The sequence below is a fragment of the Poecilia mexicana genome, unplaced genomic scaffold (assembly GCF_051168715.1).
Source record: "Poecilia mexicana isolate PSO_F unplaced genomic scaffold, ASM5116871v1 scaffold_22, whole genome shotgun sequence".
NCBI classification, from domain to species: Eukaryota; Metazoa; Chordata; class Actinopteri; order Cyprinodontiformes; family Poeciliidae; genus Poecilia; species Poecilia mexicana.
The window spans coordinates 16,090,896-16,111,878 of NW_028263391.1; the positions used below are offsets into that span (position 1 = coordinate 16,090,896).

The window sequence follows — 20,983 nt, forward strand, 5'->3', positions numbered from 1 at the left end:
CTATTAATATCAGTTGTAACAGTTACATTTACTTGAGTAATTTTTTGAAAGACATTTACTTTTAGGAGCAATTTTAATAAACTTACTTTTAATTTTGTAAAAATTTCTACATAATCTACTCTTATAAGGAACTTCATTTGATAATTTGATAACAAAAAATATAAAGCTAACTTCATACGTTTAGTTCTTATGATTATGTCATTAAACATTAAGTCTTATGATTAGTTCAATTCAGTATTTGAGTTTTACGGAAAACTTTTTTATGACTGAAAAATTTCTTGGACGGCTACTTTTTACTTTCTCTTGAATAAAAATATGTTGAATTAGTTTCGGACGCTCCACCTCTGGGTCAGGAAATCGAAACTCAGACAAACCGAAGTAGCAGTAATTTTTAGACTTTGGCTTCTTTATGATGCGTTCAATGGCAATCGAGAGCTCGATTCTTTTAGTTCCTGTTTTTAACATTCCTGTAGGTTAACGGACTTTTATCACGTCGTAGTCCGACTTTCGAGGTTTAGTGAATGGAGCAACCATATTTGTTTGGTTTTCTCACGCAGGGAGCAGCACAATAAAACGTCAGTAGCAGCACATATGACTGTGCGAGTATTTATGTCTGTGAGAAGCTGACGTTCAGCTTATTAGACTGCAGCCGGAAATAAGAACTGTCTCATGAGGGTGAGTACATCTAAAGTTTAGAAGAGATCTAAATCTGTCTAAATAACTGGTTTGATCGGTCCATTTTTGTAAGTTTTATATGTTGGTGTTGTGAAGAAGAGAATTGAGATATTTATTTAGAATAGATGGTTCAACTCAAGGCACCAAAATAAGCTGATTTTATTCCCGTGAACTTAACCAAGGCATAAACGAATTTATCTATTTACTGCTAAGTGTTAATAGACTTCTGTTTGTGTCATTCCAATGCCTCTGCTAAGCATTCTTTCAAGCTTAGCACAGGCACGGTGATTTTACATACTGACATAACTTAATTCACTTCAAAAATACTTTCTTTATGGCAAAGGGTAATTAAATCTCCTAACTCGTATCATCCAGCAATTTAGTCTTGTATAGTAAATGTAATACCCTTTCTCTGTTAAATTATTTTAATTTAAGGTTAATTGATACTGATTTTCGTTTGTAAAATATAATTTTGATGTTTATAGTTTATCCAGCAGTCACCCAATGGCTGCTGGAGATGGGCTTTAGCCCATTGCAAAATCATGCGACTAGGTGTTGTACTTTCAATTTTAATTATTTCTTCTTTTTCTTGTGTTTAGATTTTCTTTTTTGCAAGTAATGAGCACTCAGGACCTTGTTTGGTTGTATTTCTGTGACAAGTGTACTATGCATAGAGAGTGCGTCTCAGAATAAACAAGTTCTCTCTCTCTGTGATCCACAGTGTGTTCGGTGTATTGGCTACACAGTCCACAGTCCTCTCTTGCCACTGTGCTGCTTGGTACTGGTTCAGATATCCCCTAGGTTTGGCAGCAGTAATAACTGGGGTCTCGTCCGGGATTTTGAGTCTCCTGTTGTGAGAGGTTGGCACTGAGACAATAGGAGACGGTTGATGAAACTTCAGGAAAGGCTGCATTGAATATATCATCCAGTGACCTGAAGCAATCTGTGAGACGTCAACATGGCCAACAGCACTCAACGGCAAGCACTGATATTCAGCCTCCAGAAAAAGCTTTTTTCTTTGAGTAGAGATCAACTACAAGTGATTGCGTCTTTAATTGATGATGGTCCTGTAAATAACGTTGATGTTTTAAGTGTTCCAGAACTGTACAACCTGATTGTTGACTTCATCAGAAGTGAAAAACTGAGCTCATTGGAGGATGAAGGCATGACCCAGCTGCTTCTCTTGGATGACCTGATTAGTGACCTGCTCGCCTCTAAAGATGGTGCAGCTGGAGATGACCCAACCACGCCTCTAAGAACACATGATGCATCAGCCAGTCAGTCTGGATCCCCTATGCCCAACTATTCAGACCGGGAATCAGCTCCTCCTGATACAGACATTCCCTTGAGGCCAACACATACAGCCAACAATGTCAGTACTCAATCACCTTCGCACCTGGACAGTGACACTCACACCCACATGTCCCAGACGGACAGGGATGGCTCTTCAGCAAGTGCCTCCACTGCTGCAACACCAGCAGAATCACCTACAGTAAGAGAAAATGGTAAGAGGAGTCCCTCTTCTAGTGTGTGACCTGATTTTTTATTTTTGATTAAATAATGCTGCAACTTTGTTTCCCCTCAGAAACAGAGACTTTAGGCTTCATGGGGGACAAGTCTCTCTTACAGTATTTTAGTTCTGATGTGTCATACAGAGACCTATGTAAACAAATAGATGAAGGTTTATTGAAACTGATAAATACACAATCCTTAAGACAATGAAACCCTGGTACGTTCAAAAAGATGTTAACTTATAAGGTGAGCACTGATTAGCCGGAGAGGTTTCTCCACTCATATCAGATATAAAAATAGTTCTGAGACTCGAGTAACGTGAAGCAATTTATGTACAAATGTTCCCTTGGTCAGCCTACACTTCAGAACCAGCAATCAAGGCAGCACTAACATGGTTTCATTTTGCGTGAAAATATGGGGTGTTACTGTACTTTTCTTCGTGGCCCACTTTCAAAACTAGGAAATCTGTTTTCACCTTTAACAAAAAGAAAATGCTCTCCAAAAGTTACATGAAATTAGAAATTTTTGTTCTAATGAAGTTCTTTATAATATATATCTTTTACATTTATGTTTTTTCACTAGTGTTCAGATAAAGATTGTTTATCTATCTGAAAATAAACCAAGGAAAATAAACCACAGGAACAAACCAGGGTCTGTTCCTGTGGTTTACAGGAACAGAGGAAGTAACTCTTCCTCTGTCAAACTCCAGTCCTGAAGGGTCACTGCCCTGCAACCTTTAAATGTGCCTCTGCTGCACCACACCTAAATAGAATAATTAGGTCATTAGGAAGGCTGTGGAGAACTGATCTACACAAGAAGGAGGCAATTAAGCCATTTCATTCCAGTGTTTTGTACCTGTGGCAAATCTAAAAACTGCAGGACTGAGGACTGGAGTTTGACACCCCTGCCGTAAACAGAAGATTGGTAATATCACAGAAAGGAACATGTATTTGAAAGATTGTCTCCCTCTGAATTAGACTTTTTTTCTCTTTTAGATCCTCAGAAGCAACAGGACCCACCAGCTCATGGCTCTGCTGAGATGGAGGGTCAGAGTCCTGCTGGTTCACCATCAGGAAATGGCAAACGAAACTTCTTCTCAGGTAGAGATACAAGTTGCACGATCTGGACCTTATCTCTATAAAAATATTGCTCAAGGAGGAAGTAATTTGCTCAGAGAAACCTTTACTATAACTGGTCAAATATTGTCCTACACTAAGGTAACAGGATCAAGTTATCTCCTACTACTTATTTATATTTTCACATTGACACATTATCATAATTCTTTATTAAAACAGAACTGATGGAAAATGTGTTGAAACTGGATAGATAATGTCTTTAATGCTGATGCTTGATGTAGATGGTCAGAAACTTTAAAAGACCGGACTGCAACAATAAAATCTGGCTGATTTAAGTATGCAAACTGAACCCCAAAATTATTCATACCCTATTAGATTAAGTTTTCAAAATTATTTTAATGAATCACAAAGTTATTTTAATTTTTTGAAAGGAGAAAGACATCTCACAGAAGATAATAAAACTCTACAAAAAAAAATCCCTATTTTTGTTGTGTTTTTAATGGTGCTTTAAGGTAAAAACCATTAAGACAGTGTTTAGAGATTCACTGATCTGACTTTCTGTGGTCAGCACTGATTTCTGATGGAGGTAGAACTGCTGCTGATTAATACAGGTCAATCTATTTCTGGCCTCTGGTGAAAACTAACATTTTATGTTGGTGTTGTGTTTCAGGAAAATTATTCCTAGCAGGATCTGCAGGTATGACATTTTTTCTTCCTTTTATGCTTGTTATCTTGACATACTGAGATGTTCTCAGTAAAGTGATTGTGTGATCAAAAAAATTATGAAGTTTAGCACTGACCATAAATAGATCTTGCCACCTAGGCTGCAGAAACATTTTTGTTTTCTAAAATCAATGTTTTATTTTGTTTAGACAGTTTGTAATTTAACCACAGAGTAGACAAAATATATATAGTTGTCTTAACCTTCTTTTATTATACTTTAATAACATGTTTATGTCAAATCTTTGTTCTAAGTCTTGGGGGGAATCGGTGCTGTGGCGCTGGCTCCTGTTGCTCTGGGGGCCGTTGGTTTCACCTCAGCTGGAATAGCAGCGGGCTCCTTAGCTGCAAGCATGATGTCTACTGCTGCTGTCGCCAACGGAGGAGGGGTGGCAGCAGGAAGCCTGGTGGCGATTCTACAATCTGCAGGTGCTTTGACTTGATTCTAGTTGTAGCTACTTAATTTACTTGCTGTAATAAAACAGGATAAAGTACAGTACTGTTCAAAATAGTAGCACTCCAACATCGCTCATGGGATTAGGTAATGTCCTTGATAGAAATTAGTCACTCCAGGTTGTTCATACGATGAAACATGATTAAACACATGATTGAAGTAAACATATGAAGAGGTCCAAGAAACAAAAGAAGCTGTTGGTCTGCTGGTGTACTTTGAGTACTTGTTAAAAAACGTGTTGGTTCAAGACGAGCATTAATTGCATGGAGTGAACAGCTCAATCCCGAGACTTGTTGAAGTCAGTTCATCCTGTACCCATCAGACCATCCCACATTTGACATTTGACATTTCCTGCAGGTGCTGTTGGTCTCTCAGCGGCCGCCTCTACAGCTGTGGCTGGTGTTGGAGCTGGTGTTGGAGCTGGTATTGGAGCCACTGCAGGGCTGCTGGCAGGCAGCACCAACAACCAAGAGGAGGTGAACAAGGAAGACAAAGATAAGAAGGATAAGGATGAGAAGAATGAGGGGCAGAACAAGGATAAGGAAGAGAAGAATGAGGAGGAAGAGGAGAAGAGTGAGGAAGAAGAGGAGTCAGAGGGAGAGAACAAGAAGAAAAAATAGAAGTAGAAGAAAAAAGGATAAGATAAAAGGATGATGGAAAAACGACAAGAACTAGAAAAATGTTGTTCCTATTCTTGTCATCACATGAATATTTTTCCCACTTGCTAATCTGCATCAAGTTGTCTCAGTATTGACAGTCCATCTTTACATTTACTACTCACTGGTTATGTAATTCAAGAGACCTCACACCACACAACTTCTAATATTGTTGAAACACAATTGTTACTCATTTAACTATGAAATTATTAGTACATTATATAAATAACTACTGTTTTGCATTAACATGTTTTCTTGCCTTCATGTTGGACTTTGTTTCAGCAAGAACTGAGACAAAATCCCAAAATCTACAGCAATCATCCTGTTTTGTTGCTTTTAAATTGTTTGTGTAATAAACTTGTAATTTTTAAAATATGGTTTTGTAGTACTGTGTTTGTCTTAAAAGAAAAACAAAATGTATAGTTGGTCATCAACCTTTTCGGTGGTTCCTCAAAAATCTGAAAATGCAGATTGTTGAGCTTAGTGATGAAAATTTTAACAGTCTTGTAAGCACTTGGAAAGCAGGTGGTGATAAATTACTTTTTTTTAAATTCACATCCCAACTTAGTATTTTATTATTTTCTCACCAGATATTTACAACAGCTTGTGTGACTCAACATAAAAACACAGCAACATTAGCAGAGATTAGATTCTGTTTCATTTGAGTAGGACTATAAAGCCTAGGCGATTACTTAGTCTACTGAACAACATGAAAAATGTCTGAGGTTCAGGAAACTGTACTGTTTCCAGAAGTTTGATATAAGTGTTAAAATGAACATCTATGAAATATATAGTATTCCTCCATCAAATAACGTGTTTCACATAACTTTATGATTACTTTCTGGAACTTTCCCTCTTACATTGTGGTATTTATCATACCACAACGTAAGATTCAGCTTGTTGTGCTTTTGTAGGTTTGGACTGTAGCTTTGACCCAGAACGCGGTGCTGCATTCGTGGGCAGCTGGAATTTCAAATTTTTTCAGGGGTGCGGACGAGTGTGCAAACAGGTCGCACAATGCGGACCAAAATATGCTTTAATATATATCGTCAATTGAGAGAAGGAAAAATTGTGAGATAATTATTTGTTGAAATAAAGGGTGAGATCGTTTTGATTTTACCTCCGAGTGACAGTGAACGCACCAACAGGAAGTTTCATTTTCTCTCCATCTCTATTAAACGCAAAACATACAGTGTTCCGTCTCAAACCTGAACTTCTAGTTAGGTCTGTGGTTAAACTATGAGTCTCAGTAAGTACATCGCAATGCGTTTCTTGATTTTAAAGCGTTGGTTTGAAATATGTTCGCATTAAAGATTAAACAAAGAGAAAAACAAACGAATGACAAATCCTTTTGAACGTACTTCGTGATCATTTTAAATTCTCCGTAGTGTTCTTTACATAGCTTTTATTAGGTAATTGTACAACTTCAGCTTCGTGTAATTGTAGTCGTAAATATTACAGTTGGTAAAAAGGCTAGGTAATAAACTTATAATGATCTGCTTGTGTTTCAGGAAAGGTTCTTGTCATTACAGGAGGTGCAGGTATGACTTCTGTTTTTTTTATGCTTGTTATCTTGAAATAGGCAGCTGTTCCTGCATGCCAATGAGTCATGATGTTTAAGTCTGACAATAAATAGATCCTATCACCTTGGCCACCAATGCCTTTGCATACAAAACAAAAAAGATTTTATTACTTTTTTATTTACTTAGAAAGTAGGAAAAAAATATTTTTTTGTAGTGTAGTTTTGTTTTTGATCTATTGAATAATTGTAAACTGGCCACAAAATTATGACTATTGCCTTTAGGAATTGCTCATGCTCCAGTACAATTCACATATAAACGGTGTGACAAAATATCAGAAATGCTGATTTTGTTGGGATAGTTTGTAAGTACAAAACTTTTTTATGGTGTCATTCATTGACAAATAGAAAAATAATGATTTTATTTCTCCTTCTACAAGTTTTCAGAAAAAAGATAAATCATTTCACAATTTTGACCACTTGTTTGTAGCATACCTGGCACCTCAAGGTGTAAAGACATCAGCAATGACTTCAACAAGCGTCGCTGCCCATTAGAATGGGAAAGGATATGACGCACACAATTCTACAGCGAGGAATCTTGCTGAGAGTCCGTAAGAAAGTTGTGCAGATAAAACGAAATTTTTAAAAATAAAAGTGGGACAAAATTCATTCACAGTGATGTGAGACTCATATATTGCTTAAAGAAAACTCCTGCTCATTATATCTCCATGTTTTTTTTTTCGGTTTAATTAAATTAACATGTTAATACCAAATGTTTATTGTTCATAAGTATTTTGTATCTTGTTCATAAGTTGTAGGAAGTGTGGGTGCAGTTGCCCTAGCTCCAGGGGCCTTGGGGGCCATCGGTTTCACCTCAGCTGGGATAGCAGCAAGCTCCTTCGCTGCGAGCATGATGTCTGCTGCAGCCATTACCAACGGAGGAGGGGTGGCAGCAGGAGGCCTGGTGGCAGTTTTACAATCTGCAGGTATGTTGTTGCAAAAGATGAAAGTAAATTTGGGTCTAAAAAAAAAAAAAAAAAGTCCAGTGGTAACACTAATTTAGTTGGTGCTATGGGTGATACAGGAAGTCTGTAACTGGGAGCTCTCTTACACTTTGATTTACATGGCAAACCTAAAAATTTGGAATTAGTTTTGGAGAGGAGTCGCTTCCTCTGATAGTTTAAAAGGCTGCATCAATTCAAACCACGTCAGAGACGAAGGAAGCAAATGGTGACTAAGAAGCTAACTGAATAGTTGCTTAGTTGCTATAACAGCCCTCTTCCTGGATTTTATCAATGAAATGCTATTATTGAAAAAGGATTTTCAATAGCATTTTTGAAAATGCTCAATAATTTTCAGTAATTGAGCATTATTAAAATTGTCACATCCATTTTTGATGTGACATATTTGGCTATGACTTACAAACAAGGCTCAGTGTGTTTACTAACGCTTCAAGACTGAGACCTCTGAACACATTAATCTGCTAAAATGTACTGTGAATCCAAAATGCTGCCACTTGATCATAATAATAGAATTGTCCTTTTATAGTAACAGTACAGATAAACGTAGCGACAATTCTTAGAGTGCAACATATACGTTGTACACAGAGCTTACACCTACTTTCAACTCTTGTCTCTAGTTGGGGTTTTACATAATCAAAACAATTAGCTCCAGCTAGAACTGCACTATACAATACAATAAAATAAATACTGATTAGAACACAAAATGTAAAGAAATAAATTCTTATTCAGTGTAGAATTCATCCTTCATTTTAAGGGATAATTATGCTAAATGTCAGGACCAGGCAAATTGGTTTTGTTTCAGTTTGTCCTATTATATAATCCTTTGCCATTTCTCTTTTTATCTCTAAAAAAATACAAATACATCTCAAAATTACAATGTCATAAAAAATGTCAATGGCATTCATTTAAAAAAGTTAAACTCACATATACATTTATGACACATAGTAAAATACTTCTAGGATTGTGTCTTGTATTTTAGATTACTATGCCCCAAAAATAAAAATGTAATATCAGTAAGCTTTTCCTGACCACCTCACAGAGCCTCGAGAAAGATGGAAAAATCAGTGAGTTGTAGCTACACTTGGAGCTCATCACCCAAAATAGCAGTGAAAATCTTTTCTATTATCATTAAAAAGTGTGTAAATAAATTGGGGCATTCCTTTTTTTTAATAAAGGGCAAATAAAAACATATTTTTAAATGGCTAGTCCTTTTCAGCTTAAATGTAAGTTAAGTCTTAAATGTTGTATAGCCTGCTATCCATAGTCTGCGTTTCATTTGTTTCAAGTGGCACCCGTCAGAGCTCATCTACTACTTGATCATTTGAACCAAACTGTTGATGTTTGGGTTTCTGCAGGTGCTGCTGGTCTCTCAGGTGCAGCCTCTGCTGTTGTGGCCAGTGTCGGAGCTGGTGTTGGAGCTGCTGTAGGGCGACTGGCAGGAAAAACAAGCACACCAAAGAGGGAGGAGAGGAAAAATGATCAGTTGGGAAAAGAAGAAAAAGACAAAAATGAAAAATAGGAAGAATTAGAATTAATATAACACTGTTTTGTTTACTTGTCTGGTTGTTTTGTATCCTTGTCTCAGAATTAATGGTCTGTATATATATTTTTAATTGACAGTTTCTATATAAATGAACTGACATTACATCACAGTCTAACTGGTCATGAAATTTAAAAATTTTAATTTAAAAACTTACTGGATATTTGTTTTTGGAACTTTCTAAATATGCTCCAGAGCCAATGTATATCATAAAAAAATATTTGGTATTTAATAAGTTACATGAACATTTCAAGAAAGTTCCTTGTAAGTTTGAGGAAAAAATAAATGGAAAGTTTCAAAAGAAACCTCTATGTTCAAGAACAGTGGCCATTAAGTTCCATAAACACTGGACAAATATTTGGAAAGTTTTGTAAAGTAACCACTAAGTCCTGAAAAGTTCAAGACTTAACAGCATGACTGGTAAGGGTCTAATGTTGCCTGGGCCCCAGTTATTTCCCCAAATGTATCAGCAAAGAGAGAAACAAATACCACAATATATTGAAACACCTTTTCTGGATTTATTGATATATTATTTACTTATTTATCTATTGAGTGCAAATATTTAGTACAGGTTGAAGTTTTAGAACTGATGCACACATGTACAAAGTTTTTTTTTTATTCCGCTCTCAGAATGAGTAGAAATAGCATTTCCTCAAAATTTAAAAAATGCCAGCAGCATTATCCACAAATCCCAATGACCTTTACCAAGACATGTTCACAGCAAAAAAAAAATTCATTCATACTCAGATTATACATGTTTGAATTTCAGAATCTACTCTTTAAAACATATTAGATAAGAGCAACATGACTTTAACTCTACTGGAGATGAAAAATATATTCCTTCTCTGTGCTATGGACTGTCTTGCACTTTTACAGTTACATTACAGATGCTTGATATCATCCACGCTACCATACTTCCAGTACCAGCCGCTGTTCCAGCTCCAAGCCATCCTAATCCTGCCATACCTGTAATGAAACAATACATTTGAGGAAAAAGTCAGCATTTAACTTTTGTAGCTTGAGGCAACCTTTACTTTGGACCTTTAAATCTTCAAACATCTTTTAAGTTTAGCCTAAATTTAGCATCATTTTCAAAAAGAACAACTCGATTCTCAAAACAGAACCCAGGTTTAATGTTAATGTTTATGAAACCTATCTGCACCTAGACCAATATATGAAAAGACAAAATGTCATAAAGATCATCATTTCCCTTAAAATTAGCATCAAGTTTGATACTGAATGCTATTGTCATAATTCTGAAAAAAATGTTTATTCAGCAGAAGGACCACATGCTACATTGCACTGAATGAACAAACCAAACCATCTGGTTTTAGTCAAGCATCATCTTTGCAGCGATGGAGCCTGCTGCAATTCAATTCCACTTGCTTGGTGAAGCCAAGAGCAATTTTAAGAGATTCATTAAAAAAAATAGTTTAAAAATAGCGTGGCAGTGACTTACCTGCACCTATAACGATGTATTTACCTATCGATTTAAATAAACAGCAAAGTAAGTCACATATACCAACAACAACTACGTGTATATAAAAATGTATATTCTCACAGATTTCTTCCCCCATTCTTCCTGGGTCGATGTGCTGTTCTTCTGTCTGATTTAGGAGGATTTAATAGGTTTCATTTATCAGGAAATGGGAGCAATTACCAACATGGGACAGCAGGAGGCAGCAGAAGGCGGAATAAGGGCGAGAATCTTTAAACTCCAAGAGCTTTTTAAACGTCCTATTTACTGCCCGTACCTGACTTTGGACTTTCATTTGAGTCGTAACAAGCCATGGGTCTGCGTGAGTATTTTTCAAGTTATTACAGTCTGTCGTTTTTTTTGTTTTGTTTTATTTTTTGTTTTTTTAATACTTGCTTTGCTTTAAATTGATGCTATTTTTTCTGTCTTTTCTTCATTTTAGTTACAGTTGCTGCATGTTCTTTGGTCGGCGCTGGTGAGATTACATAGAATTTCATCTGCAATAAAATTTTTAAGGAATTTTTCAAAACTGTTTCTTCAGATAGTGATAAATAAATGTTCCTCTTGTGCCCATAAGGTGGGGCTGCGCTGGCTGCGCCTGTGGTTCTGGGCGCCGTGGGCTTCACGTCTATCGGTATCGCTGCGGGTTCCTACGCAGCCGGTATGATGTCCTCAGCTGCCATCGCTAACGGAGGAGGGGTTGCAGCTGGAAGCCTGGTGGCTATTCTACAGTCAGCCGGTAAAGAATGAAAATTGGGTTTTCCTTTAAAACTTATTTTACAAAAGAAAATAAATCCGTAAGACTGACATGGAGTTCTGATCATCTTCGTGTTTACCTGCAGGGATGGCTGGTCTAGGGACAGCTGCAACTGCCGGTGTGGCAGGTACCGGCGGAGCTGTTGGAGGACTCCTCGCCCTTATTATTTAAGACAGACACCATTCTGCCATTTTACAGAGAGGACAAAAAAATCTACAAATATTCTATTGAGTTCAAGTTGTATTGTAAACAATCCTATCAAATGAGTCAATAAAATGATTTAACAAGTTTTGACTGGTGATATTGTGTCAAGGTTGTTTTGTTTTTTTTGCCTCTTTTAAAATATATTTCTGAAGATGAATATTAGATCTGTGTTCAAAGGTTTCATTCAACTTTCTGTTGCATGAATGTGGCATATTAATATCTTATCTCCATGATGAGCAATGTGATAGTAGACACACAATGGGCGGTGCTAGAGGAACAAATATCCAAATGACTCCTTCAAGAAAATGTTTCTATTTTCCTTGATTTTTAATTTAGTTACTTTTTATTTATTTATTTTTTTATTTTATTTTTTTGCTAGTGGTTCACTGCTGTGTTGAATTTGTGCCATAAACAAAATGTAGAAATTAAACATGTATCAGTGAGAGAACATGTTACTTTTTGAACATTAATCCAGTGTCATCAGGAAAGCACACCCTATCAATAGGTCCGTTCAGGGTCAGGATTCTTAGTGTTCATGTTAAAAGGATTGAATCTGAGTTAATAAGACCAAAGAAGGATGAGCATAGCTGTTTATAAAATTTGCTTATAAGTCAAATAAATGGCGCTGACTGTGACCTTAAGCTGCTCTGGTTTTTGGCAGTGGAGTGTATTCAACACTCTTAATTTAAAATGCATTTTAATTTAAATCTGACTTGTTTTTTTTTTTCTTTCCCTTCAGCCATTTATGACTTATATAGCATCAAAAACAAAGCATGTTTTGTGCTATAAGTTCCCCTCCAACAATCCTAAAGCATTGTACAGCTGTGAAGTAAAAAAAAAAAAAAAAACATGAGCCTCCTGCTGCTATTCCAGCTGGAGTGCAGCCAGAAGAACAAGAGTCAGAGTTACAGTAGCTACACCTCCTGCCCCCAAAAAACATGACTAATTAAAATTTTTCCCGGTAAGACTTCCGAGTTATTAAAAAAAAAAAAAGTGTCATTTAAGAAAAACATAAAGTCAGGTCATTAGGTGCACCCTTAGTGGCATATTTACCTGTTAAATAAGCATAAACAGGGTTTTTTAAAATGCTATTTTTTCGATGACGTAAGGGAAAGAGGCTGGGCTCTATAGATAAGGTTTCGTTTCTCAGGAAATTGAGTGATCTAAACAGCAGGGGGAGCAGAAGGCTCTGAAGGGAGAAGGGAGGTTTTTTATTTCCAGGATTTTTTTTTTTTGGTAGGCATCCTATTTAAAGCCCAGACTAAACTCCGGACGTTCAGAAATCCCAAACCATGGGTCTCTGTGAGTATATGTATATATATATTTTCTGGTTGTTATTGTTTTTGGTTTGTTTTTTTTTTAAATACTTGCTTTGCTTTGGATTGATGAAGGTGTTTTCTGCCTTTCCTTCATTTTTAGTAACAATCGCAGCAGCTTCGGCTCTCGGTGCTGGTGAGTCTTCTGAAAATCTTGTGTTCAGTTCATCGCTATAATGATGTTTTTACGGTGTATTTAAAATAAAAATGACGAAAGCATTTTCCTCTTGCCCTCATAAGGTGGGGCGGTCATAGCAGCCCCGGTGGTGCTGGGAGCCATCGGGTTCACCGGCGTGGGGATAGCGGCGGGGTCGTATGCGGCATCGATGATGTCAGCGGCCGCGGTCGCTAATGGGGGCGGCGTGGCAGCAGGGAGCGCGGTGGCTGTCCTGCAGTCAGTCGGTAAAAGCCTAAAATTGGGTTATGCCGTGCAAGTTGTCTCACAAAAAAAAAAAAAAGAATTAAATGTGACTAATCAGAGTTAGGTGTGTTTGCTAATGCTTATGTGGTGTTTCCCTGCAGGAATGGCTGGAATGGGGACTGCCGCCACATCTGCGGTGGCCGGTGCGGGAGGGGTGCTTACAGGACTTGCGGCCCTCATTTTTTAAGACGCACATCATTCATATGAAAATAAAAAAAAACTTTCCAAATGAAAATCAATTTGAACTCAAGGCAAACAATGTTGTTAAATGAATGATTCTAAATAAAAGCATTCGAGAAGTATTTACTGAGGGTTTTTGTCATTTGTTTGCCTCTTTCTTTCTTGTACAAAATATAATGGACTAAAAGTAAACGCTGTTTAAGTAAACGTTAGCACCAGATACATAAGGTGCTGATTGAATAAAAGTTTTTCTATTTGCAGACATTTTTCACTCATTTTGTAGCTTTTATGGACATTCATCCAATGTCGTTATGAATGCTCACTTATTGTTATCAATGGATCCATTCTGGGATTGTAAAACTTCATGTTAAAATGTTCCAATCTGAGTTGAGAGGAACATCTAGTAAAGAGTAAAGTTCATTACGTTTACTTACATATTTAAAGTTAAATAAACTGCACCCATTTTCTACCGCTTGTGACGCCAAACTGCCTGAATCTTTTGGCAGTAGAACGTATTCAGCAAATATATTTTAAAGGGCGTCTTAACTTAAATTTGATCTCCTCATGATTCAACAAAAAGCACCTTTCTTGCTGCCCACATCGGGAAAATGAAAATAAAAGTGCAACGAGAGACCGTGAAATAAAAAGAGCTGAGGTACGAATTACAGAGACAATTTTAAAACCTGCTTTCTCAGTGTGAAGAATGGCTGTCAGTCTTCTGTGGGTTGAGTCATTGCATTCAAATTGTTAGATAGTCTTACAGTCTTACAGTGAGGGGCATGTTTATTGTCAGTGATAGTTTTATAATGCTCACATGTTAGGCTGCAGGATTGTGATGGCAAGCCACACAGGGTAAGATCCACACCTCATAAGTTGCCTTTCACCTTAGTTTGTTTTGTAAGTTTAAGTATTTATATTCTTCCACCTTACAATGTTTATATGGAGTGCACACATATTAACAATGCAAGGTCGAAATTCAGTTATGTTGTATTAATATTGTTTTCTTTGTTTTCTTTGTTACCTGGGTGTTTGGCTCCCCTCCCTGGTGGACAAAAGGAGTGGCAAAGGGCTGAGGTTCTTAAAATACTGCTGATGGCCTCATTGGACTGAACCACCTGTGTCGTGCTGGGGGGATATTTTTGGGGTTTATTTCATTGTTTGTGTTAGTTGTCAGGTGGCAGCCATTTTGTTTTCCCCTATTGTGTCCACATGGGGTTTAGCTAAACCAGTGTTTAAATCCCCTTCTGTGTCATTTCAATTAGGTCAGTTTGTTGTTTTGTCAGTTATGTCTTGAGTCTAGTAATTTATGTTGACCTCTTTTATTGGCATGCCTGTATAATTGCTATGTTAACCTTTGTTCATATTTTTTGAGTAAATAAAAACCCACCTTTTTTGAATTCAACACCTGTGTTCTGCACTTTGTACTGTCTGGTCCCTGACAAGGATACTAAGTAAATTTGTGATATTTGATCTGATACTATGATGATGGATGCTGCTATGATGATATAATCTGATTATAAAAATAAAATGTGCACCAACTGTTTTATGCTTTGGATGAGAAACAGAACCAAAAACTTCAAAAAGTAACATGTGACAAAACATTTGCTTTAGTAAAGGAAAAAAAAATCCCAGTAATAACTTTTACATTTGTGTTCTTGAACATTTTCAGCGCCAAACTGGAACAGAGATCTTGACTGTTGGGTATATTTAGCTTTTAAATTTATACAGAAAAAAATATTTGTACTTATACTCCAATGTAAAGATTTATCCACTTTTTTTAAGTTTATATTTCAAATGAACTTAAAATGTAGCCATATTGTACATGTGTCATTATTGTGGCTCTGCAGGATTCTGCTGTGTTGTCAGTTGCGTTGAGTCACCAACCTGTAAACACGGTGCTTATGTTTCGATTATCAAGAAAACCTAAAGAATGTAAAAAAACATGTCAGTCCAGTAGATAAGAAATGTTGATGTCAAAAACAAGACATGCATTCATGATGTTTATGTGTACAATGATTTGAGAAGAATGCCATATTTCAGGTTTTCTTTGTCACAATGCTCCCCTGCCTAATATGTGCATCAATACAAGTAGTTTCCTCCAAGAACCCTAAAGCGACTTACAGCTGTGAGGTCAATAAAAAACAAGCAGCTTAAAGTGAGTTCATTATCAAAATATGTTTTTAGTATTTAATCTTAAAGCATTTTTTAAATGTGATTATTTTTTCCCGAAGTCAGAATTTTACCTACATTTACTAATTATTTTTGCAGAACTGCTTTTCAACTGCATGACTTGGGTCAAGCATTTAGTTATCTGTTTATCTGCAACAATATTGATAAATTATGTTTTTGCTTTAAATGCCGTTATTCTGGCATTTAGCAGGTAGAAAAAAAAAGTGGTTCTACTAACTGACCTAAAACAAGAGAGCTGTATTCTGACATCACTTCAGACACTTCAAAATATTCATTATGTGTCTTTTTATATTGTGTTTGTACTCTTCTGGATTCAGCTGTATAAACTGATGAGCAAGCTTCATTGATTTTAATTAAATGTAGCTTACAAGTAAAATAAGCACCACTCATTGACTACAATTGCTTTGTTCGTGATGTCAAGATGCGGTGAAGTGTATTCGGCACTCCTAATAAACTTACAAGCAACAAGATGTGAAATTAAAAGAACTGAGGTAAAAATTACAGTCAGTTTTAAAACCTGGCAATGTGTAAAGATAGGGCGTCAGTGAGTGTTTACAGCCTGTGGTGGTTTTTACACAGGTTACATGAAGATCAGCAGGACATTAAGAAAACTTGTGATGATACTGGTAGTCAATGATCCCATGTGGAAATAATGCAAATAAAAAGTAGCATCTGATAATGTCTGTTGAATTTTTTTTTTTTAAAGCACAAAACCTATCTGTTTCTTATTAATGACTTTACCAGAACATCTTGTTGCCCTTTTTGAATAGTCTCGGCACCAAATATATAATTGAAAACTGCTCTAGGTTTTTTGGTATGAGCATGTTGAGCAATCTTATTTTAAAGAATTTTTTCTCTTAAATTTTATCTACTTTAAATGTCATAACAAATAAAGCACTTTTGACATTTATAATAAGAAAATAAATAAATTAAACAAGATTTTTACCTCAGTACCAAAAGAACTGAGGTAAAAATTGCATAGGCATTTTTAAATTCTGGCAAACTAGCCTGAAGAATGACTGTCAGTCTTGTGTAAGTTTAATTATTGCTTTAAAATAATATGTATATGTAAGAGTGAGTATTATGTTCGCAGTCAGCACTGGGTTTTGCAATGCTCATGTAAGGCTGCAGCACATAAAGAAAACCTGAAATATATCATAATGATGGTGAATGTTAGGATTCAAACAATCTCTTTCTGCTTTGGGTCAATAGCAGACATGGACCACAGAGTGGAAAAAAGTAGCATCTGATAACATGTTTGGTATATTTAGCTTTTTACAGTCTACAGCAGTTCTTCTGCCTGCAAACTGTGTGTGAAGTTTTTATTTATTTTTTATTTTTTTGACGTCTGCCTGTTCTGCTGTACATTTCCGCAGCGTAACTGATAGCAGCTGAGGAACAAGCTGGGTCAGCTGCTAGCAGAATAGTCAGATTGTAATCATATTTTCTTTTGTTTTTGAAAATTTGATAAATGAAACTAATTAGCAGCACTAATTGCCAATATGTTTTTGTTTCAAAAAAAGAACAGGTGTGCCCTGGGGTGTGCTCTTCCTGTAATTTACCCATTTATAGGCGTGTTGTACATTGTTTTAGCTGCAGACACAAAACAAATGTTTAATGAGATAATCGCCTCAGATACTGAACCTCTCAGTCATGCTCATCTACATATTAACCTTTTTTTTTTACTTTATGTAAGTCTCTTTTAAGTGTAAACTTAAACCATATTGAGTAGATTGAGCCTGTCATGAATACTAGATAAACAATTTTTCTGTAAAGGTAAGTTGTTTCTCAGCCATCAGCACATTAAACAGTGCGTGCACAAGCTTGATTGACAGCACTAAGGAGTATGTCCTGGCTCTGATTGGCTGTTTTTGACCGGGTGTGGTGCATTTTTGTAGCCAGGAACAGTAGCACTGGGAGAAGATGGAGGAGCTCAATCTTTTCAAAGATTATCTGCGTCATAAGAGATGGTGTTTGAACAAATATGTAAAAATACATTTTACAATTACATACTGCGGCTTCAAGGTTAAATACAAACCTTAGTTTTCTTCTCACATCTTTACACTTTATTCAGATTTACAATGTTTCTATTGTTTAGGCGCATTGATCCCAAAATCTCATCTCTTATTTAAAAAGAAAAACCCTGGAGAATCATCAAAATCATTTCTTTTTATTTAAGACTGAAAGTGGTGTCCAAATGTGCAGATACAAACATGTTGCTTAAAAACATCTTTTATTTACTGCATCATCTATTTGTAGTGGTTCCCTAAGAATGTCAACAAAAAGACAAACCGTTTTTTTGACATTATGGAGAAAAGACCATCAGTCTTACATCAGTATTAGGGATCATAGTTCATTTTTTACAGTTACGTTGCAAACAGTTGATATGATCTTCCCCATAGTATTTCCAACCAGAGCAGAAATTGATATGCCAAACCATCCTAATCCAGCAGCACCTAAAAACAAACATATATTTTAGTTCTCTCAGCTGCAGAACTTTATCATACAGTTCATCACAATGTAGAAATGTTTTTAATAATTTTTTTGTTTTGAAAAGATCAATATTTAATTTACCAGCTGACTGTAACATAGATATCAGCCAGGTTGGTCCAAACAGTGACATCAGATATGCAGCAAAGGAGCCTCTTGCTATACCAGTTGAGGTGAAGCCAAGCCAAGCCAGAAGAGCAGGACTCATAATCACAACACCTCCTGCAGGAACACAGCAGAGGAAAAAAATATTTCAGTTTATTTTTCAGCAAATGGTGGTATTGGGTCACTTGGTGGCATTGGAGCAAAAGCAGGTCCTTTGTTTGAATCCCAGCCTGGGGTCTTTATGGTTGTGGTTGGATTGCAAGTGTTTAAATACTTACCGACTGAAAATGCCGTAATGATGGCCTTACCTTTTTGCAAAACACAAAAAGTAGATAAAAACACAAAAAACAATGGTAGAAAGTGAGGACATGAATATAAATGAACAATATTTACATTCGTCATTACTTACACATTTCTTCTATGGTTTCAGAGTCCATATCTGCGTTTTGTGTTACCTGCAGATTGTGAATTTTAAAGTAACATCAGGGGATGTAGTCTCTAAAATGTTAAAGAAAACTCTTACAACACAGGTCTATGGAAGAAACTAAAACCTCTGAAAATAAGCAGTCATTTCTTTGCTTAGTCTAATAAACCAATACAAATCACATTTAGCCCTTCAGTGATTCAGATAACATGTTCAACACGATAAAGGTGTTTCAGATTTTAACAAGAAAGCAACATGGTGGATGAAGAGGGAGAACTTTCACATCAGGTCTGCTCCTCTTTTTAAATGATTCATTCAACTTTCTATTTGACATGAAATTAATGCTGGGTTTTTCATCTTTTCCTTTTTCTTTTTGAAGAATATGAGATATGGCAGGGAATCTCATTCAGGGATATATTTTTTGTGGTAGTTTCTGGTAAACAGAATTTTATATTTTCACAACTTTAGCCCTTGGTTGCTTTCTTTTTGAAGACTATTAACATTGTTGGAAATCTACGGTATTGTGATTTCCAGCAGAAGATCTTAACTCGATTTAATATCGAGCTTCAAAAGGAAGCTCGATATTAAATGTTTCACAATGCAAAAAGGCAGATTGCAGTTTTATCAAAACAGTACCTCAAAAGCCGGGTTAAAAATATTTTGGCAATCACTAAAAAACACCTATAGCAGTTAACAAACTCAGAATTACAAATTTCAAAGTGCATTATGTAGAGCTTTTACATTTCTCCTTACCTGAGGCTGGTCTAACTGGTTCTGCTAAAACACTGACAGCAAGGTCCAACTTATAGTAAAACCACAGTGGGAGGTCCTTGTAATTGTGAGCTGAAAAGTTGGTATGATCCGGTCTACTTCTGTTTTGTTGAGGTAAAACTTAATTTATCCAAGAAGTGTTTATTTCTAAAGTACTCTTATAGTACTTTAGAAGTAAACAACTGTATTTATTTCTTATTAGAGTACAAATTTCACATTGTCTTGTACTGAAGAACAGCACAGGTGTACTAATATTTACAAGTCAAATTGTGAGAAGGCTCTTCTCAACAGATTGCTGTGAGACTTGAGATCCTGTTTAGTTAAAACCCGAAGGTGCAGATGTCAGCAGCCAATCTGCACACAGAGCTCATAAGCATAAGTGATATAAAGACATGACATAAAAGCCATATTTCGATATGAAATCTGGAGGGTGTGATGGTGGCACAGGGGCAAAGCACAACCCGTGTTTGGATGCCTTATGCATGTCCTTGATGCATGTCTTCGCCCGCACCCATTACCCACTTTCCTGACTGACCACTTTCAAATTGAGGCCACTAGAGCCAATAAACCTTAAAAACTGGGAATATATATATATATTTTATTGTCACTAGTAAAGATCTGTATATTATGAATGAAAACCTGAATAAGTGGGAGTGGCCTCTAGGAATCATGAGGAATGTGATGGGTTATCATATTTGCCAGTCGTGATAGAACAGATTTAGCTTTTCTGTTCTATTAATTCATGTGTTAAAAAAATGTAAGACCTTCATTTAGCTTCTAAACATGTGTTGCTTTTGGCAAAGTAATGAAGAAATTACCTTTTTCACCGCCGTTTCAAGTGTCCAATGTGACAGTACTTCAATCATCTTTTCCATGCCTTTTCTTTAGACTGCATAATTATGGTTTAACGACTGTGTCACATCTACCTTTTTTATAGTAATAATGACAATAATAATAATAAACTTTATTTCAACGAGGCAATGTACAGTTCTACGTTTTTAAGAAATTCATTTGTTCTAGGGTGCTAAAGTGTCTAAAACATTTTTAATTACTATTTCTGTATCATAATTGCTTCATTAGAAATGTATGGCCATGTAAATTATATGTTTTCAGCAACAGGAATTTAAGAAAATGCAGTGCCTGGTTTAAAAGGCATAGCAGAAAACCAGTAATACAAGCTGTTATTAAAAATATATATTTATTTAAAAGTGCATTTTGTTAAGATCCTGTTCATTTTTCATCTGTAAAAAGAGAAGTCTTGCCATATTCCTCTATATGAAATAGCGTGTTTTGACGTTCCTTATCAGTTCAATAGGGTATATGCCATGAGAGGTGGTGACATATTTCCGTTTGAATTTATTCCACATAGGTTGGTTCCAGGTCCTGCTTGCTCCTATTGTTCTTGGCCAAAGCTGCAAGATTCTCTTTATAACAATATACCATAAATGTTTGAGGCTGCTTGAGATACTGTTTT

At 36.1% G+C, this 20,983-nt stretch overlaps 5 protein-coding genes across 6 annotated transcripts; 4 read left to right on the top strand and 1 right to left on the bottom strand.

Moving 5' to 3' along the window:
* The first annotated feature begins 460 nt into the window (after positions 1–460).
* On the top strand, positions 461–5,470 carry LOC106913895 (uncharacterized). Of its 2 annotated transcripts, XM_088002458.1 has the most exons (6): positions 462–675; positions 1,397–2,180; positions 3,183–3,287; positions 3,934–3,960; positions 4,239–4,412; positions 4,795–5,470. In XM_088002458.1, exons 2-6 carry the CDS (start codon positions 1,634–1,636, stop codon positions 5,055–5,057), a joined length of 1,116 nt encoding a protein of 371 aa, XP_087858584.1. In that variant the 5' UTR covers positions 462–675; positions 1,397–1,633; the 3' UTR covers positions 5,058–5,470. The 2 variants fall into 2 exon arrangements, with proteins under 2 accessions (XP_087858585.1, XP_087858584.1); XM_088002459.1 differs by lacking the exon at positions 3,934–3,960 and having other exon boundaries at positions 461–675.
* A 751-nt stretch (positions 5,471–6,221) lies between these two features.
* LOC148152826 (interferon alpha-inducible protein 27-like protein 1) lies at positions 6,222–9,279 on the top strand. Its single transcript, XM_088002460.1, has 4 exons — positions 6,222–6,342; positions 6,605–6,634; positions 7,425–7,598; positions 8,990–9,279. Exons 1-4 carry the CDS (start codon positions 6,333–6,335, stop codon positions 9,151–9,153), a joined length of 378 nt encoding a protein of 125 aa, XP_087858586.1. The 5' UTR covers positions 6,222–6,332; the 3' UTR covers positions 9,154–9,279.
* Positions 9,280–10,823: 1,544 nt separating this feature from the next.
* On the top strand, positions 10,824–11,709 carry LOC106913898 (interferon alpha-inducible protein 27-like protein 2A). Its single transcript, XM_014980336.2, has 4 exons — positions 10,824–10,973; positions 11,094–11,126; positions 11,229–11,390; positions 11,494–11,709. Exons 1-4 carry the CDS (start codon positions 10,964–10,966, stop codon positions 11,577–11,579), a joined length of 291 nt encoding a protein of 96 aa, XP_014835822.2. The 5' UTR covers positions 10,824–10,963; the 3' UTR covers positions 11,580–11,709.
* Positions 11,710–12,760: 1,051 nt separating this feature from the next.
* Positions 12,761–13,651, top strand: LOC106913897 (interferon alpha-inducible protein 27-like protein 2A). Its single transcript, XM_014980335.2, has 4 exons — positions 12,761–12,914; positions 13,032–13,064; positions 13,169–13,330; positions 13,451–13,651. Exons 1-4 carry the CDS (start codon positions 12,905–12,907, stop codon positions 13,534–13,536), a joined length of 291 nt encoding a protein of 96 aa, XP_014835821.1. The 5' UTR covers positions 12,761–12,904; the 3' UTR covers positions 13,537–13,651.
* Positions 13,652–17,873: 4,222 nt separating this feature from the next.
* On the bottom strand, positions 17,874–20,375 carry LOC148152827 (uncharacterized). The gene is made up of 6 exons (XM_088002841.1): positions 20,328–20,375; positions 19,492–19,512; positions 18,724–18,769; positions 18,593–18,622; positions 18,294–18,431; positions 17,874–18,175 (listed from the first exon to the last, which is right to left on the bottom strand). Exons 1-6 carry the CDS (start codon positions 20,373–20,375, stop codon positions 18,066–18,068), a joined length of 393 nt encoding a protein of 130 aa, XP_087858967.1. The 3' UTR covers positions 17,874–18,065.
* Between the last annotated feature and the right edge of the window lie 608 nt (positions 20,376–20,983).

Coding starts and splice junctions, on each gene's coding strand:
- LOC148152827 (XM_088002841.1), bottom strand. CDS start 20,375: ATGATTGAAGTACTGTCACATTGGACACTTGAAACGGCGGTGAAAAAG. Junction 19,513..20,327: donor TTGAAACGGCGGTGAAAAAG/GTAATTTCTTCA, acceptor GTGTTTTAGCAG/AACCAGTTAGACCAGCCTCA. Junction 18,432..18,592: donor CATTACGGCATTTTCAGTCG/GTAAGTATTTAA, acceptor GTGTTCCTGCAG/GAGGTGTTGTGATTATGAGT.
- LOC148152826 (XM_088002460.1), top strand. Junction 6,635..7,424: donor TGTCATTACAGGAGGTGCAG/GTATGACTTCTG, acceptor CTTGTTCATAAG/TTGTAGGAAGTGTGGGTGCA. Junction 7,599..8,989: donor GGCAGTTTTACAATCTGCAG/GTATGTTGTTGC, acceptor GGGTTTCTGCAG/GTGCTGCTGGTCTCTCAGGT.
- LOC106913898 (XM_014980336.2), top strand. Junction 11,127..11,228: donor ATGTTCTTTGGTCGGCGCTG/GTGAGATTACAT, acceptor TGTGCCCATAAG/GTGGGGCTGCGCTGGCTGCG. Junction 11,391..11,493: donor GGCTATTCTACAGTCAGCCG/GTAAAGAATGAA, acceptor GTTTACCTGCAG/GGATGGCTGGTCTAGGGACA.
- LOC106913897 (XM_014980335.2), top strand. Junction 13,065..13,168: donor AGCTTCGGCTCTCGGTGCTG/GTGAGTCTTCTG, acceptor TGCCCTCATAAG/GTGGGGCGGTCATAGCAGCC. Junction 13,331..13,450: donor GGCTGTCCTGCAGTCAGTCG/GTAAAAGCCTAA, acceptor GTTTCCCTGCAG/GAATGGCTGGAATGGGGACT.
- LOC106913895 (XM_088002458.1), top strand. CDS start 1,634: ATGGCCAACAGCACTCAACGGCAAGCACTGATATTCAGCCTCCAGAAA. Junction 3,288..3,933: donor CAAACGAAACTTCTTCTCAG/GTAGAGATACAA, acceptor GTTGTGTTTCAG/GAAAATTATTCCTAGCAGGA. Junction 4,413..4,794: donor GGCGATTCTACAATCTGCAG/GTGCTTTGACTT, acceptor CATTTCCTGCAG/GTGCTGTTGGTCTCTCAGCG.